Source organism: Capricornis sumatraensis, chromosome 3 (genome assembly GCF_032405125.1).
Source record: "Capricornis sumatraensis isolate serow.1 chromosome 3, serow.2, whole genome shotgun sequence".
NCBI lineage: Eukaryota > Metazoa > Chordata > Mammalia > Artiodactyla > Bovidae > Capricornis > Capricornis sumatraensis.
The window spans coordinates 39259403-39277689 of record NC_091071.1 but is presented as its reverse complement, the minus strand read 5'-3'; the positions used below and the strand labels follow the sequence as shown (position 1 = coordinate 39277689).

Genomic DNA, 18287 nt, shown 5'->3' with positions numbered 1-18287 from the left:
CCAACTTTTTCGCTCTCCTCTTTCACTTTCATAAAGAGGCTTTTTAGCTCCTCTTCACTTTCTGCCATAAGGGTGGTGTCATCTGCATATCTGAGGTTATTGATATTTCTCCCAGCAATCTTGATTCCAGCTTGTGTTTCTTCCATAGTAGGTATTCAGTCATTATTAGAGATTCATTTTATTCAGTATACAGAGATGAGGGGCATTACGTAAATTAGGAGTAGTTATAAAACAAAATTTGCTGAGAGTTGTACAGAACTCCAAGATGGATCAGTTTTTATAGTCTGCTTGTCATATAACAGTGATGCTCCCTGGTCAGCCCAGCACAGAGAGGCAGAGCCTCAGCAGGGGGAGAGGTGCAGGGCAGCCGAGACGGGAGACGGTTCCTTATCGGCAGCTTGACCAAATGAGGGAATATATTAAAGATGCAGAAGCCAAGGTTCTCACCATTGGAGACGGGGTTACAGATATGGAAAGGGAAAAAATGAGAGCGAACCCTGAGATAGGTGTTGATTGATGGTTAAATGCATTTCAATATAGATAGATAGTTATGGGAATAAATCTTATGTACATATACCTTATGTATGACATATTTATATACATACACATGCATACCCACACATGGATTCATATGTTTCTTAGCTCCAAGCACACCTAGCCCCCCCAGATCTTGGTTTCTAAATGCCATTTTCCACTAAAGGGAAGCAGGGCTCTTGGGAGAAATGACCGATTACATAGCTGGGAGAAGAAAATACAAGGTCGTCTTGTGCCAGAAAGCATGGAAGTACTCAAAGAATGTGAAAGGGATACACAAGCCAGCCTGAATGAGCTTCCCCCAGCCACATCAGAAACAGTTTAAGTGTCAAAATAAATACAGTAATGGATTATAGACCGTTGAATGAATGCTCACAGATACAAAAGATAAATGAATACATTGCAAACTGATGAAAAGCAGATTTTTCACATGGTTTCAAAGTAGCTCCCTACAAGATACTCATTAATTACAAAGAAGAGAGTGATATACGAGAAGCTTGACAGACATTCCCTTAATCCAGCGATCAGGGAGAACATCTTCCGTGATGGAGCAGGTCAGAATAATGTGTGCCTGTTGAAAGGCAGGGGCCAGTGATAATCTGTGCTGTTCTGCTAAGGGTGCATCATCTGAAGCTAATTAGATGAAGGCAGGTTGAGGAGCATTCTGAAGTTCCCCAGCCCCTACTCTTCAGCAATGGAAAGGCCCTGAACATCCAGGAGAGGCTGAGCAGCTGTCCAGACCAAAGGCGACCAGGTAGACCTGGTAACTGAATGAATGCCCAGGGTCACTCCTGTCTGCTGTTGAGGCCTTCACAGTGGGTTGTGGGTTGGATGAGGTTTTGCGTCAGGGTTTGTCTTCTGTCTGGATGTATAGGAGGAAGTCCTTATTTGCAAGAAATATACGTTAAAGTATTTTGAAGTGATGGAGCATCAAGTCAGCGGCTCACTCTCATCTAGATCAGGGAAAAATGCTTTTTATTATACTTCAGCTCTTTGTAAGTTTGTAATTGTTAATTTAAAACAAAATTTTAATGATAATACTCTTGTGCTTGTCAGTGTTCTGGCTAAATCAAGTTAGCATGGCATAAATGTGCCTTTTCTACTAAGTGTATTAACAATGAGGGCAGCCTACTGAGGCTGCTGAATGAGGGCACAGTTCATTTCTTGGTGAAAATCTCTTAAGGTGTCTTTTCATTGTTGGAAAATATCCATGATATTTGATAATTCAAAAAAATGAAACAACCTGGACACTTAAAAGAGATTTTAAAATATAGGCCATTTATTTAAAAAAGAGCCTTTAAAAAATATATATATATATTTATTTGGCTGACCTGGGTCTTAGTTGCAGCATGTGGGATCTAGTCCCCTGACCAGGAATCGAACCTGGGCCCCCTGCATTGGGAGCAAAGAGTCTTAGCCACTGGACCACCAGGGACGTCCCAGAACCTTTTACAAAACTTTACTTTTGAGGTCAGATAGATGATTTACTAGGTTTTAATCTGACTGATTCAGAAAAGTGTTGCCATTAGCTTGAGTAGTTTGTTCAAAACGGAGACCCACCTTATCTTCCTCTGAGAGTAAACTCGGATCCCTGCTTGGGCTTTGTGAGTACCTTCAACAAGTTAGTGGTTAGGTATGAGATTTAGTCTTCATGAAGTTACCTTGGAAATGGTTAGTGAACTTAGACAAAAAAAATTAAGCCATAATAATTGATAATTATCAATGAAAGTGACTGCTTCCAAGTGTGCTGACTCTTGAGAGTCGTGAAATGTGTCTAGTCTCCTTAGGCAATTGCTCTGTGGACCACATAGCATTTCAGAGGCCTGCAGGTAAACAGACTGCACATGTATAAATTCCAAGGAGATCAAACCAGTAGTCAATTCTAAAGGAAATCAGCCCTGAATTGAAAGTAGTGATGCTGAAGCTGAAGCTCTAGTACTTTGGCCACCTGATGGGAAGAGTCAACTGATTGGAAAAGACCCTGATGCTGGGAAAGATGGAAGGCAAAAGATGAAGGGGGTGGCAGAGGATGGTATGGTTGGATGGCATCATTGACTCAATGGACGTGAATTTGAGCAAACTCCAGGGAAGTGAAGCTAAGATAAAGCTTGTTTGTGCATCTGTTCTGTAAGTCAGTTCTTTGTAGCTTGGGAAAAGCCTGAACCAGGTAGATGAAGGCAGACCATCACCTGCAGGTGAGGTATAACAGGTGAGCCGACAGGTCTCAGGCTCTGCATAGGATACTTTCCTACGCAGGATTCTTTCCACCTGTGTTTGTTTCCCTGGGCAGAAACACCTTCTCATGGAAGAAAAATGGATACTTTTTTTTCTGGGCCTCTGTGATGTTCCTCCTGGAAATGGTGGGTTAAGTGAGCGATGGCTTGAGGGAGGGTTTGATCTGTTTGCTTTCCTTTGTTTCTGTTTCCCGAGGTCTTGCTGGGCCTGAGGAGTTGAGAAGCCCTTCTCTTTCAGAGTCGGGTCGAGATCGTTACTGGACCTTGTCTCCTTCATGTCCTGTTAAATATAGGCACAGGTTCAGAGGACAAAAGACCTGCTCAATAACGTGGCCTCTGACGAAGCTAACTTAGAAGCCAAAATTGAAAAGAGGAAATTAGAGCTGGAAAGAAACCGGAAGCGACTGCAGACTCTGCAGAGCGTCAGGTAGGTGTGAACACCGGGCACGAGTGGGGGGCTGCCCCTGGGAGTCAGAGCAGACCGAGGGAGCGTGCGGTCAGTGGCGTTAGCCTTTCAGGCCGCGGGACGCCTCTGCTGAAGAATGTACGTGTGTCTCTTGTTCCAACAAGCACACTGTTGGGCTCCGTCTGTTGGCTGCTTTCGATATGTCTGGAAAACTGCTTTATTCTTGAACCCCCACTTGTAGCCTTCTGGCTTCTTGGAATGCAAGGCAAAGTAAGTAAATCCAGATGGTGGAAGTTGTTATACAAGGCCTGGCTCCCCAGACCCGTGTCCTGCCATAAATTAGGTGGGAACAGAAACACTCTTGCTTCTTGGTTAGAGCTGGTTTTAGAGCTTTGTAATTCCTCACTGGTAGTTCATCTTCTTCCCTTTCCAGTGTGTGCCTCACATTTTCTTGGGGTTCACTCTCTCTTCCTCCCACCTCTTTCTTTTTCTCTGCCTCCCTCCCCGCTTCCATCTCCCCTCCTCCCTCCCCCGCCAACCCCCTCCAGCTCTGTATCTGCTTTTCTTTGCTCTGCCCTGTTGCTCTTCGTCCCTTTTCATTCTTCCATTATTTTTCTCTCTTCTTCCTCCTCTGTCCAGCTGCTGTGTCTGCTCTAAACATGCCTTGCTTGTTTGGGACCCTGGTACCTGGTCTGCACTCTGGCTGCTGTCCTGAGACTTGCGGGAACGAAGCACCTGGGGACAGCAGACAGTAGCCCGGAGAGCATCAAGCTTCTTCCTCCCCAAGGGCACACCCGGCCCCTTCTGCCTCTGGAATCAGGGTCACTGGATAGATTTGTCTCATTAAAAAGTTCTGCCTTTCAAGTTTAAATTCAATTTTGTTAAGCCTCAGATCTTTTTAATAGAAAATTTTCTGTTTTCCTCTACTCCAAGAGATTTTGAATTATTTTTCTAGTTTATCTGTTTATAGGTTTAAAAGAAGAGAGGTTTCTCTTTAAGATGAACAATAGAAAATAGAAAATTCAGCAAACCAGTTTAAACATTTTTTTTTTAAGTTTTTAAAAAATTATTTTTATTATTTGTTTGGGTGCACTGGGTGTTAGTTACAGCATGTGGGATCTTGAGTTGTGGCTTGTGGGATCTGGTTCCCTGACCAAGGATAGAACACCGGTCTCCTGCATTGGGAGCAGGGAGTCTTAGTAACTGGGAAGTCACTGTTTTTAAGTTTTTTTATTTTGGTTTAATTAACACTTAGCTTTAATTTGTAGCAACCTTTGTTTCTTTTTATAGGGGACTGATTAAATTTTGGAACATGCAGGCAACAGAGTATTGTGCCCAGCTAAGTTAATGCATGGGGCTTCCCAGGTGGCGCTAGTGGTAAAGAGCCCTCCTGTCAGTGCAGGAGACTAAGAGACAGGGGTTCGATCCCTGGGTCAGGAAGATCCCCTGGAGGAGGGAATGGCAACCCACTCCAGTATTCTTGCCTGGAGAATCCCATGGACAGAGGAGCCTGGCAAGCTACAGTCTATGGGGTTGCAACGAGTCAGACATGCCTGAAGTAATTTAGCATGCACGCACAAGATAATGCATACCTTTAATTTATTGATTTTTAGAGATGTATACAGTTTGTGATTATTTTTTAACTCTGTATTGAAATCTGTGCCATACCGAGTGAGAAAAAAAGACCCCAGAGCTTCATTTAAGATAATATACTTTAAAAAAAAGATGATATACTTAATGTTTGTTAAAGAGAAATGCATTTCTGTACATACCTATGCACCAGAAAGTCTGGAAGGATGAATGTCAAATATTAAGTGGTAACACCTAGTGATGAAATTAGGCATCATTTTAATTTTATTCTTAGTATTTTCAGGATTTTTTTCTAGCTTTTACAAAGAGCCCATCTTAATTTTCGATTAAATGTATCTTCCTTTTGTGGGGAGGGAAGAGAAAAGGAGAAATTAGCTTTTGTTACAAGAATGAAGAACCTCCCCTAGTTAAAGGCTTGCCAGAGAAAGCCAGGATGGAATCTGGAGCTCTGAATACCAATTTCAGACTACTGTATGTTTGTGTAATGGTTAATCTTTCCGCTTTTGTTTTTTTTTTCATTCTGTTGTTTTAGGCCAGCGTTTATGGATGAATATGAGAAGATCGAGGAGGAATTGCAGAAGCAGTATGAAATTTATCTCGAGAAGTTTCGGAATCTGGCTTATCTGGAGCAGCAGCTGGAGGATCATCACAGGATGGAGCAGGAGAGGTTTGAGGTGAGTGCCAAGTCCCTTCTGTGCAGACCGTTGGTTCGGTTCTGGTGTGTTGCTCTGTACTTGTTGACTTGCCGATTTATAAAGAGCTTCATGAAAAAAAAAATATGGGATGAGTGTTTTTTCTCCCTGATCAGGCTCATGTGTTTCTACTGTTTTCCTGGTTGTATAGCCTGGACTCAAAAGTTGTCAGGTTTTTAATGGCAGGTTTGGTCAATCAGGGCTACAGACAGGGCCACCACGTGTGCAGGCTTAGAAATTCCTGGGCTGGCTTTAATGTTGTGCTGTCTTGAAATTCTTAATAATTTTAAACTGCATTTTATTTTGCACTGAGTCCCACAAATTATGTAACATATCCTGAGGAAAGATCTAAAAACTTGCTTGGTTAATTCACTGGAAGATTTTCAAGCCCTGGTTAATCGAATCATCCAAGATTGGCTTTTCAGAAACTGCTTTAAAAAGAATTGTAGTTTATTGAGTATTGTGGGAAATAGGTATGACCTTGAACCTGACCAGTTGTTTTATAGGTTCCTCTCATCCCAGTGTGTAAAGTCATTTATGAAAGAGTATTTCAGGTCTCAGCCTCAGTTGATAAATATGGAATCAGAACTAAGGAAGTTGGATCGCTGTCATTTTGAATTGTCCTTATCCCCTAAGAATATTTCTCCTTAACTCAGGAATCATCATTTGAAATCTGTGTTCACAGTGAAACTGGTCTGCAACCTCCCTTGCCCCTGCTGTCCTTGACAACTTTTGGTATAAAGGTCATCCTTGCCTTCTTACAAACCTGGACATTTGAATTAGGTGACGGTACTTAGTTGTCCAAGAGAGCTGGCTGTGAGTGGCTTATCACGTTTATCTGGACAGGGAACCTGTTACCACTCTTGCTTCCGGCAGAGGCAGGAGCGGGGGACCCAGGACAGGCACATTTTGAGGGCAGTGAAAAGCCCCTGGGGTTCTGGAAATCTTAAACACTGAGTGTCTTGGAAAGAGCAGTAAAGAGACAGTGAAAATAAGCTGACCATTTTGTACTGTTTCTGGGCCACCCCGGGCTCGGAGAACGTAAGGAAGAACACGCCTTGGGATGCGAGTGGGCAGCCGGGGGAACTTCTGAGGGGCCCCTCCCTGCCCACCGTCCTTTTGGCAGCACCTGCCGGCTCACACCTGCTCCTGGGCTTCTGGTACCTTGTCCCTCGGAATATCTCATCGTGGAACACTGCTTCCTTTGTAATGTTTAGAACAACAGCACCTTATTAAAAGCCGATTTCCTCTCCTATTTTCTCTTGAGAATAATCAGGCTCACATTTTATAACCTAACTCAAGTATTGGCTTTTTAAAAAAAATATCCTAGGAATTAAGATGAGTATTTCTTTCTTTCTTTTCGTATTTGATCACTTCCACCATTTAGCACCTCTCAGGGCTAGAAATGTGCAGGGGAGGAAAATGGTAAAATTCCTGCTTTATTTTATTAGCAAAAGGCCCAGAGTTGATGCGTGTGTTTCTGTGTCCACATCCCACACCAGCACTGGTGGCAGACATTTCGTTGTGTCATCACTTTTCTTTAGAGGCAGTTGGGTGTGATGGAAGGAGCATGGGTTTGGAGGCTGGACAGCCCATCTTGGCCAAATGTGTCCTTGCTGGGAGCCCCCCACTTCCATCCGGCTCCGGGGGTGATGACGGAGAAGGGGTATCAGGTTTCCTCTGCAGTCAGTTTTCCTCCCCTTCCTGTAGCTCAGTCTTTTCTGCTTTTGCATCACAAGTCTCGCAGTCCTTACATGGTAAAGCAGAATAAAACAGTACAAAAGGGTCCTTTCCCCTGGCTCTTGTTTCTCCTGCTCCACAGGAAACTGAGAACACTCTCCGTCTGATGCAGAACAAGCTCAAGGAGGAAGGAAAACGTCTGCTCAAGAGCGGAAGTAAGTCCACACGTTTAAACAGATGTGCTTTTTCTGGACTAGTGTTTTCAGCCTTGGAAAACTTAACATGCACATTTTATTTTTTCAAAAGGTGATTTCCTCACAACTTTTATATCAGTACCATTTTAATTCAGGAGCTTAAGAGAGTGTGTTAAAAATTATATACCATTTAAAGCACACTTGGTTTTCACGCCAACTAAAATCTTATATTCCCCTATTTAAATGATAGTTATTAGTTGGAGTTATATATAACTATGGAAGAAATCTTGTCTTCAGCAGTCTGTAGGGTTCCTTATTTTAGGGCAAACTGAGGGGCAGCAAGTATTGTGATGAGGTACAAGTGCATCTGCTTGAAGGTAGCCCCCACCACACCCCCAGCACATGTCCCCCTAAAGTCCAGAGTCCTTTGTCTAGGCCCTCACCTACAGAGAAATGGGGGCGACCTACATGTAAGACCTAGATTCTGGGAAGGAGTTGTCCCCGAGGCTGGTCAGCCCACTTCATCCTCAAACTTCACCAGGGTGTCAGGCCAGCCCTGGGCACAGTAGCAGCACCCAGTCGTCATGTGGGGTTGGTGGCTGCGTCTCTGAGACTCTCTTCTCGCTTATTTCTCTCTTCTTGTGATGGCTTCTCTCGCATGCTCGCAGGAAGTGTCCCCGGGACAGCAGGCGTGCGTGCTCTCTCTCTGTGTCTTTTCCTTCTGTATCTCTTTGCTATTGTACTTGTTATGTGCCTCTCTCTCCTGAATCTTAGGAAACTCTGTCTGGAAGAAGCATAGGGACTGCTGGGGAATCCTATGGGGTGAGCTTAGAAAATTCCCTGGGCCTCTCTAGCCAAAGCAGCTGCTCACTTTTATGGTTCCAGGTCAGCCAGGAGTGCCTGACGCGGCCCTCGGTGATAAACCTGCATGGAGTGTGTCCCCCTCCGAGAGGCCCGGCACAGGTAAGAGCCTGGTTACCCTGCATCCCGCTCTGCCCTGGACCAGCACATAGAGACCTTTCTCACTGAGCCTGCTTTATTCTTCTGAACTCAGACCTTAAGTTTGTGATTCATAGGTTTGGCATCTTATGAAAGAGATTCTCATGCGTATGTGTGATTTAGTGTTTCTGGTAAAGTAATTTTCAGTTTAAACCAGCCTAATGAAGGGTAATGCTTAATTAGCTTGTGGTGAGCAAAGAAGTCAGGAAAATAACTTATGAAGCGCCATTCTCAGTTCCGCTCATCCTGAGCTACTTAAGCTTCCCTGTCTGCCTTTGCTTTTCTACACATGTGAAGAACATTGCCCATAGTGGAAGTAAAAGTGTTAGTCATTCAGTCGTATCCAACTCTTTGCAACCCCATGGACTGTAGGCCTCCAGGCTCCTCTGTCCATGGAATTCTCCAGGCAGGAATACTGGAGTGGGTAGTCATTTCCTTCTCCAGGGGATCTTTCTGACCCAGGGACTGAACCCAGGCCTCCTGCATTGGAGGTGGATTCTTTACCATCTGAGCCACCAGGGAAGCCCACCAGGGATATAAATGAGGAGAGCTAGAAAGGAAGACTTCCTGAACTTTTCTTTATCTGTGAAAAAGTCCTCCTGAACAGAACAATCCAATAGTACATAGACTTGAATCGGAGGTGAGGATGAGCAAAATCCAAGATCTGGAAGAGATCATTTTGTTCAGGCTACTCTGTGGGTAGCTGATTTAACCCAGCAAAGCATGACTGAGTATAGATTCTGGGTGCTGAGGACGTTTCAGTGGACAGTAAATGGGGATCCTTGCCTTAAATGAATTGACAGGCTGGCGACATGCTTGGGGACAAACAAGCAAGCTGTTTGTGGAAGGTGAAGAATGCCACTGGGGGGAAGTGGAGCAGGTCAGGATGTAGGGAGGGCGTCACAGAATTGCAGTTGTAAAGAGGAGTCAGGGGAGACCATGAGGAGACTCTGTTTAAGCAAAGATTAAATCAGAGGAGCTGGGAAGATGGGAGCTACCAGAGAGGGAAAGTCCAGAAAGGCTGGCAAGCAGGGCCTGGGTCAGGGGTGAGTTTCGCTGAGCCAGGTAGCATATGAACACACAGGGCTCAAGGTGGGTCGTGTGCTTGAGGGCTCACATCCAATGGAGACCGTTTTCTCTGTTAAGCAAGAAGTGAAGTCACCTCAGGTTTGGCTTTGGGGTTTGGAGTGAGGGGTTTGAGGGAGAGAAAGGCTGAGTAATTAGAGATGGAAAAGTGCCACAGGCCCCAGAGATTAAAAAGAGTAAGTACTTTGTTCAGATGCCCAGTAATAACAGTCAGGGGTGACTCTTCATCTCCCCACCAGCGTCTTAAACCTTGTTCCTGGTGGTTAAGTGTCTAGCTGAATCCTCTGTAGAATTCAAGCACTGTAGCATTAGGACTGAAGGCCTCCTCTGACTTTATAAAAGTGACCCAGGAATGTCTTGAACATAGCTGAGTAGCCCTGTCATGAAGTGGAGAGCAGATAGTCACACATGGTGCGCACACTTCCCGGGTGCCTGCCGAATCAGGTGTTGCCCCAGCGCCCAGCAATGGAGGAGTCGCCGAGGGAGCTCGCTGTCCTGAAGCCCTGGCTGTTCCTGGCCACGAGCTCGTGTTCTTGAGCACTTGAAACATGGCTAGGCCAAATTGAGATGCACTGTTTGTAGCAAATACACACCAGATTTTGAAGACTTGATATAAAAGGAAAGTAAAATTACTCATTAACGTTTGTTTATGTTGGTTACTTATTGAAATGACGTTTCAGGTATATTGAGTTGAATAGAACATTACTGAAATTAATTCACCTGTTTCTTTTGCTTTAATGTACTTCCTGGAAAACTTTAAGTTGCATCTGGGGCTGGCATATTTCTGTTGGGCAGTGCTTATCTAAAAGAAACCCATAATAAAAAACTGCCTATAGTTTAATCACTGGGGTTTCGATTTGAGTTTCTCTGAAATAGCTAATGAAATGGAGCATCTTTTTGTCTGCTTTTGGCTGTCTGTATATCTTCTTTGGGGAGATCTATTCTAGACCTTTGTGTATTTTTTAATTGGGTTATCTTTTTTTTAATGTTTATTTATTTATTTGGCTGCACTGGGTCTTGATTGTGGCATGTGGGATCTAGTTCCCTGACCAGGGATTAAACCCAGGCCTCTTACATTAGGAGCACTGAGTCTTAACTAGTGGACCACCAGGGAAGTCCCTGGGTTGTCTTTTTATTATTGAGTTATATGTTTTAGATAGTAGACCCTTATGTGATTTGTGAATATTTTCTGTCATTCACTTCCTAGATGCTGTCCTTTGTTGTTACAGAGCTTTAATCAAGTTCAGTTTATTAATTTTTTTTTCTTCTATTGCTGTGCTTTTAGTGACATGTTTGAGAAACTGCCGAATTCCAGGTCACCAAGATTTTCCCATGTGTTTTTTTTCTAGGTGTTTTATCATTTTAATTCTTACATTTAGACCTCTGACCCAGTTCAGGTTAATCCTTTGTGTGTGGTATGAGGTAGGGGTCCAGCTCCATTCTTTTGCACGTGGCTGCCTACTTGTTCCAGCAGCAAAGACTGTTCTTTCCCTGGTGAATCTTCCCAGCACGCTTGTTGGCTGTACTCATATTAATGTGTTGCTGACAACTCGACTTCAGTGATTTTTGTGTTAGCGCTGTTAACTTTACGTGCTTGATCCTCAGTCCGTTGCTGTGAGTTGTCAGAAGAAATCATATTGAGTCTGAGGTGCTTGTTTTAATGTTGGGTTAAAATCCATAGTATCATTTGCTTTGTATTGTATGGGGTGAAGACTTAATGTCAAATTTTTTCTGGAGGAAGTAAAAAGTGAAATAATCTGAGGAGTGATTTCACATTACGCTCATTAATTCATATTAATATCTAATCCCATTCTCTGTAATGGCTTTTATAAGGGGGTAGTTTTTGGATTGATGGTGCTGAGGTCTTCTCAGGATGCTCTTACTGACACTTTCTACAGCTGCTGGCCCTGGCCTCCGTGCTGTAGAGCACAGCGCTTTCCTCCAGGGTGGATGGAAGCAGAAAGCGTTTCCTCAGAGCCCACCCAGATGCAGCTGCCGTGTCATTACTGTCTACGGCAGGGCCTAATAAACAAAGCATTATCACAGATGAACAGTGACTCTACTTCCAAAATGTCTTAAGAGCCAGTGATCAGAACAGCAACTGCATTCTTCCAGTTCCATCCTTCTGAAACCTCTGCCACTCTCTGGGCACAAAAAAGTCTGGCTGGGCAGTGATGTCTTTTCCTCCCCACTGTGGAAACTCCTGTAGGTTTATAGGAAATGTTCGACCTGCACAAGACTCCAGAGGGGTGTTTAGGAGATTAATGTAAAAGGCTGTTTCGTTGAGAACCACCTCTCTTTGTAGTGAATTTTCTCCAGTTAAGAATATCACGGCCCCCAGTTTTCATTGCCAGTTACCAGGCAGTCGTTTGGCCCAGGCAGCCACTCAGGCCCTTCCTGGCTTGCCTCCAGGCTTGTTTTGCTGAACAGAGAATGGTGGCCCCCCCCAGCCTGCAAACAACAAAGAACTTCCAACTCCCTTGACAGCTGGCTGTCAGTGTTTTAGTTTTACATGCTGGAATAGTGTTTCTGATATAACTGACCCACTTTTTTCTTGTTTTGAAAAAACGGTTTTTTAAAAAAACTAGCCTATCCTTGTCTGCATGAACCCTTCCCTAAGGAGCTATAGGCAATTCCCAAGAGACTTGTAGAGTCAGATGCATCCCAGGAAAAGCTGAGCAGCACAGATGGCTCTTCACAAGAGCCTCACTGGACAGGGGCTGTTTTAGAGGGAACGATGGAGCTGCCCTTTTGTTTTGCCTCCTTGTGTCCCTGCCAGGTAACGATGACTCTGACATTGACATCCAGGAGGACGATGAATCCGACAGTGAACTGGAAGAGAGACGGCTGTCCAAGCTGCGGACGGCCATGGAGGTGCTCATGCAAGGTACCCCAGCCTCGCTCGCTCACCCCCTGCCCTGCCCCCGGGCCCAGGAAACCACAGCCGGACTGTGGTCAGGACTGCTGGGTCTCCAGGCCCGTAAGCACCTGCCCTGTTGTTTATCAGGATCTTGCTCTTAACCTGCCTAGTGGTCATCTTTGCTGCTGATACTCTTATCTTTGGCCCCAAGAAGACCCAGGCTTGTAGTCTGGTGCTTCTCACAGAGGCCACGGAACGTACTGCCTCCACCGAGGAGCTGAATTCTTTCCTTTTTGGGTCCAAACTGGTCTCAGTGCAATTACGTCCTTTATGCTCAGAGAATTGATGTACAGATAAGGGACCTACATGAGCATCTCTGCTGTTAAAACCTGTTTTTAGTTTCTGCCTTCTCACCGCAAAAGATTCAAGCAGTAAAATAACGTGGAGTGAATGTGGGTGCTTCCATGGGGCCTTCCTCATGTCCCACTCCCTACCGCACAGGGCTTGTGGCTTGGGGCTGGGTCCTTCTAAATTGCCTTTCTGCACATGCAAACACACATAAATATACACATCACACACATACACCCATCACCAGGGGCCTTTCTCAGCCTTCAGGGGAGTGCAGCTCTCTGCCTCTACGTGGGAAGGATGGCTCTTGAGTTTTTGCAGAAGTCACACGTAGATGACATTGACTTCCAGAGGAGGAGTGGAGAACCACTTTGGTAATGATGCTGTTTTGAAGGATAAGATAGAGTGATACTTTTGTTTTTACTTTTTGAAGCCCAGGTGTGGATCCCAGTAAAAGTGACCCTGGCCCACAAAGCGAGAACTTGTCTCTTCAGCAGAGAGCACACACCTCCATGTATTCTAGTGACAGGGTTCAGGGATTTTATCTTCCCCCCTGGGACATTTGTAGGATGCATGTTTATTTTTCCAATTCGTGACTCGTGCTCAGGTTTCATAGCCTTGTTCCTCTTGTCCGAAGTGGAAATGCAGCAGATCTGCTCCTGGTCCGCTTCTGAGTAGCTGGATGCTCCCTAAGTCAACTTTTTAGTGTGAATTCTTCCTTCCACTTTCTGAAAGGAAAGCAGATCTTGGTGCCCACTTCCTGCCTGTCTCATAGGTTCTCATGCTCTTCGCACTTCTCTTTCTCAGGACAACCCAGCAAGCACGTCGTGGGCACGATGCAGGGTGGAGACACGGACGATGATGTGAGTCCTGAGCAGCCCCTTGAGCAGCCCTGGTCTTGGTGGTCCTGGGCCAGCCTTGTAGACTAGGCTGACCAAGGAGCTGAGTGCATCTCACCAGTTTAGTATGAAGAGCTGCTTCTCAACCTGGCACGTTGCTGGGTCTGTGGCAGAGCTTGGCCTCCCACGGAGCTGACCTCCCATCTTTGCTTGTTGATGGCTCATTTCTTTTCTTTTCAAATGAACTTGCTTGCCCTACTTTGGTTTTTTCCTTCTCATTGTTCTCTCCATTCTTGCTTTCCAAAGATGGAAGTAGCACCAGCTTTCTTAGGTAAATGCAAGACTTCCAGCTCCAAGAAGCAGGTTGGTTTTCTTTTTTGCCTCATCCATTTGTGTGTGTGTGAGCTGCTCAGGGCCAGCAGAGAACCTCCCCCAAGAGTGACGCCTGGTGTCCAGGGTAGGAAGCCACTTATGTGGTTTCCACAGTGGGTGGTGGAGTTACCTAAAGGTCCCTGTGTTAATGAGGAGGAGGGGGTGGATGCTGAGCCATGAGACAGGAAAGGTCATCAGGCCTCTGAACCGTATCCTAGAAAAGAAGGGCTGCTGTTGAGGGCTGGGGTCAAGACCAGCTCCATTCTTGGGAGGGGACATAAAAGGCAGGCTCTCCCGAGACCAGGGCCCAGAGAGGCTGTGACATGAGGCTGCCGGTGCCCTCAGCGTTGTTGAATGAATAACTGACTGTGGGCCAACGGAATGGGGTCTGGTTGTTGGGGCTGCACCGTTCACTGCTCTGGACCTGCTGCTTTGTTGAGTCCCTGGCAGGGCTGTGAGGCCCAAGAGGTGAAGGGGGATTAGATTGATGGAGTCAGAGGCCTTCTATCCAGTTGAATGCTGCGTGTGTCTGGAGCCTGGCTCTAGCACAGAGCCTAGGCCGATATTCTTCAAAAGATGCCCTGCTTGGGTCCCAGCGGTGTGGCCTGGGGAGCACTGTCTGCCCCCCCTTCTTAGGATTTGCTTGATCATTGGTATAGCTTTCTACTTTTCTTTCTTTCTTTTTTTTTTTTTTAGCTTTCTTCTTTTCTGAGTGATCACCTTGTTTGTAGTTTAAAGTCTCCTCTGTGCCTATTGCTGCTTGTTAATTTCAAGGAGGCTGTTTCCATGCAACACCTTGGGTCTGTCCCACTCATTCACTCGCCAGGTCCTTGTTGAGTGCTGGTTGCATCCCAGGCACCGTTAGGGGTTGGGGAATACAGCAGTGAACAGAACCAATCCCCTGCCTCCATGAGGCTTATATTCTAATGGTCATCAAGCAGATACATCAGGGGTCATTGTGGTAAGAAAAATAAAGCAGGTTCAGGGAAAAGAGTGACAGGGATGAGGGTTCTGACTGAGTGGTAGGGGAGGGTTGCGCTTGGGAGGGGCTGTGAGGAGTTGGGTGGAGGGCATCTGCAGGGGTCTATTCAGAAGTGAGGGTGGCAGTAGCAGCAGACTTGAGAAGCGGTGTTTCTAAGGTTAGAGCTGTCAGGTTTTGTTAATTGGACATGAAGTGTTAGAAATGCCCTGGTTGTGGCTTCGTTGGCTGAAAGTGTAGTTCTCACATTCCTAAGGCGGGCAAACCTCAGGGCGGGGCCTGGAGAGCAGACAGGAGGTCTGGCTTGGTCATTCTGAGTCAGTCACCTGCTAGGCGTCCACATGCTAGAGCTGAGAAGCCAGTTGTATTCAGGTCTGGACTTAAGGTCTAAGCTGGAGACTGAATTTGGGACCCTCCTTAAGACCACCATGAGGGGGGACATGATTGCTTGGGGAGGGAGGTGGAGAGGAAGAGCAGAGGCCTGAGCCACCTCTGTATCGCAGTGGGCAGGGAGGGAGAGCGGGTCTGCACGCTTGACTAAGAAGATGCGAGAGTGAGGGGGGCGAGCACAGAAGAGGGTCTCGGGGGAGGGAGCAGTCTGGTGTTCGGGTCAGGAATGGAGAACTAATTACCTGTAGGATCTGAGTCCATTGACTGTTTCAGTCTTGGGGGCCTCTATGGGAGAGTGTGGCTGGAGGGTGCTGAGAGGGCAGAGAGCAGGGCCTGTGTGAGCTCAGAACTCGCTCAGGGGTTTGCTATGAGGCCACAGGAGAGCAGGGCTGAGTAGCTGCGGAGGAGGATGGGTTACGTGTTAGGGTATTTTATGTTTTTAAGCAGGGAAATTGTGCATTGGTGGGAATGGTCTGTATGGAGTGACCGACCATTCTGGTTTCCCCAGGGGTACAGGACCTGCACTTTGAAAAAGCTGGCTGAGTTGGTGACCCTTATCCAGATGATGAGAGAGAGAGAGAATGTTTCTTTTAGTTTGCTCCTTACACCCATTTCCTGAGTGGCTTTCCATCCAAAAGCCAAAGTAAGCCCCGCTGCCTGTCTCCAAGCCCCCATCCTCCTGGCTGGCTGCTGCGACGAGGGGCGCTGGGGAGGAGCTCTGGGCCTTCATGAGCAGATCCATGCTGCTCCTGAGACAGAAGCAGGAAAGCCACGTGCAGCAGCAGCCTCGGCTCACATGCTGGTGTCTCAGGACACCCTTACGTGTGTGTTACTGTCCCAGCCAGCGGTCTGTAGATCCTGGCCCTGTGCTTATGCCCCACAGTCTGACTGTTTCTCTTCCAGGCTCTCCCTTTGCATAGGTTTTGCTGGTTATTGAGCTGCTAGTGAAAAAGCAAGGTAGGGTCTCTGGTGACGTGACATCAGCAACTGGAGGGGTCCCTTAGCTGTACTCAACTCTCTCTCCTGCAGGAAGACTTGGAGGACAGTGAGATTGACGTGGAGGATGACGAAGAGGACGACGACCTGGAGGACGAGAGCGTGGCGCTCTCAGCAGCCAAGCCCAGTCGAAGAGGCCGGAAACCCGAGCCCCTGGAGGAGAGTGACAGTGACTTCTGACCATCGTGCCAAGGGACCTAGGCAGATTAAAAAACCCTCAGATTTGTAGGGAAAGGGGGAATTAAGGAGGCAGAAGAAAATAGGCATTTGTTGGACAACCCAGCTGGACTTGTTGTTAATGAAGCAAAGCCTGCTTCTGGTTTTGTTTCCTATGTGTTGCTCACACATTCCAAAGCTTAAACAAGAACCGGACCCAGCCCCACAGAGAATTTTTTTTTTTGCCTTTTCTGTCTCCTAAAACTTTGGGAATGCATGTGTTCCTAGTGATTCACATCCACAGGGCAAAAGCTTTTGAGAAATAACAGCCAACGCCATAGAAGTCTTGGCTGTTATGTTTGTCGCACTTTTTCTCTAAAAGTCAGTGAGACCTTCCCAGACCTGGGGCTGAAACTGGGCACAGGACTCATTTCAGGAACTGTAGGGCAGTCAGGACGTTTACGTTGTATCAGCTTTTGAGTCTAGGCTTTAATTCACTCTGTAGTCTTATTTTCCTCCTTCTGCACGTTCACAATTCCAAGCTTTAAATGTATTTTACTAACTAAAGTTTTCGGGAAGAAAGTAGTTAATTCAGATGAAAACCAGCTTTCCTTGAAAATCAGGCAACAGAGACATGCTCCAGGTCACACACACTTCATTTTCTTTCAGAAGGCTGATGTTCCTCCTTAGGAAGGAAGAAATTAAGGGAAGAGTGTTGGTACGTATTCAGGTTTCTGACTTAAAATAATAAACCATATTGAATTTAATAGAATAGCACTAGAAGAATTTCCCTTTTGTGGAGCGAGAAGTGACAGGTATGTGGATTTTGCTTTGCTTTGGTTTTGTTAATACAGAGAACAAGCACAGAGGAATTTTTGTTTACTTTTCAATTATAAAGTCAGAAGACTTGTGAAGTTCTTTATCTCAATAAATGTATATTTTAGACCATATTTTTATACTATTGTTTGATTTGAAAGTATAATTATTTGTACCTGTAACATAAATACTTCTTCAAGAAAAGTTCATGGATTATTACTGGACGAGTGACTTTTAGGAGACAGTGTGACAGTTATTTCTGTCTTTGCTTTTTTTTCTGTCTTGCCCTAAATTTTACATAAGAGATTACTTTTTTTTTAAACATTCAGTGTTCAATTAATTCACCAATAATTTGAGCTATCCCATCTTTGATAAGCTGACTGGGGAGTAAGTGTGTTGGGAGTCACGTGAACCTACTTGGAAGCCATGGCTTTTAAGCACAAGTTGCATCTTCTTGGATGTTACAGCTATGGTTTAGCTGAATCTGACCTGACTTCTATTTTAAAAAAACAAAAAATGTATTTGTTTCCCTCATGTGATTCTTTCTTCTGATGGGCTCTCACATGGGAACCCTGCCCAAGTCACAGATGACGTGTCCAGTGTTTCTAGGTAATTGTGTCCCAGAATGAAGCTCAAGACAAAATAGTATTTTAAGGAATATAAAAATCATCAGTCCCCAACAAGAGAATGTTTTCAATGTCTGGTATCAAAAATTACCAGGTGTAAGAAAAGTCAAGAAATGACCCAGAAATGCCAGTCAGTGGAAAAGGACAGACAATTATGACTGTATTCCGTATATTCAGACAACAGAGGAAAGCGTGAGCAGGCCGTGAGATGTGGAAGATGGAAAGTCTCTAGACTTTGAGAGCTACTGGAGGTTTAAAAACTAAGAGGGAAACCGTGCACACTGAGATAAGAGCAGATTAGACACTGCAGAAGAAAACGTGCTGACCCTGAAGACATGGCAGGTTTTCCAATATGGAATACAAAAATGACCCCCCAAGTCCCATTGTGTTGGTTATCCATTTATTGCCTCAGCTTCAAACTCACCTTCTGGTCTGCTCTATGCTGGTGAAGCTATTGCTTGTCAATCTCCTTGGAAGGAAAGCTATGACA

General features: G+C 45.4%; 1 protein-coding gene across 2 annotated transcripts in view; it reads left to right on the top strand.

Annotated features, from left to right (window-relative positions):
- CLUAP1 (clusterin associated protein 1) overlaps positions 1-17210 on the top strand; it is a 29644-nt gene extending 12434 nt beyond the window's left edge. The window contains exons 7-13 of one of the 2 annotated variants that reach the window (XM_068968203.1): positions 3062-3195; positions 5297-5438; positions 7279-7351; positions 12195-12302; positions 13431-13486; positions 13769-13825; positions 16233-17210. In XM_068968203.1, the coding sequence (XP_068824304.1) occupies positions 3062-3195; positions 5297-5438; positions 7279-7351; positions 12195-12302; positions 13431-13486; positions 13769-13825; positions 16233-16379 (717 nt within the window). In that variant the 3' untranslated portion in view covers positions 16380-17210. The remainder of the gene's footprint in view (positions 1-3061; positions 3196-5296; positions 5439-7278; positions 7352-12194; positions 12303-13430; positions 13487-13768; positions 13826-16232) is intronic. The other variant, XM_068968204.1, reaches the window with a different exon arrangement.
- Positions 17211-18287: the final 1077 nt, after the last annotated feature.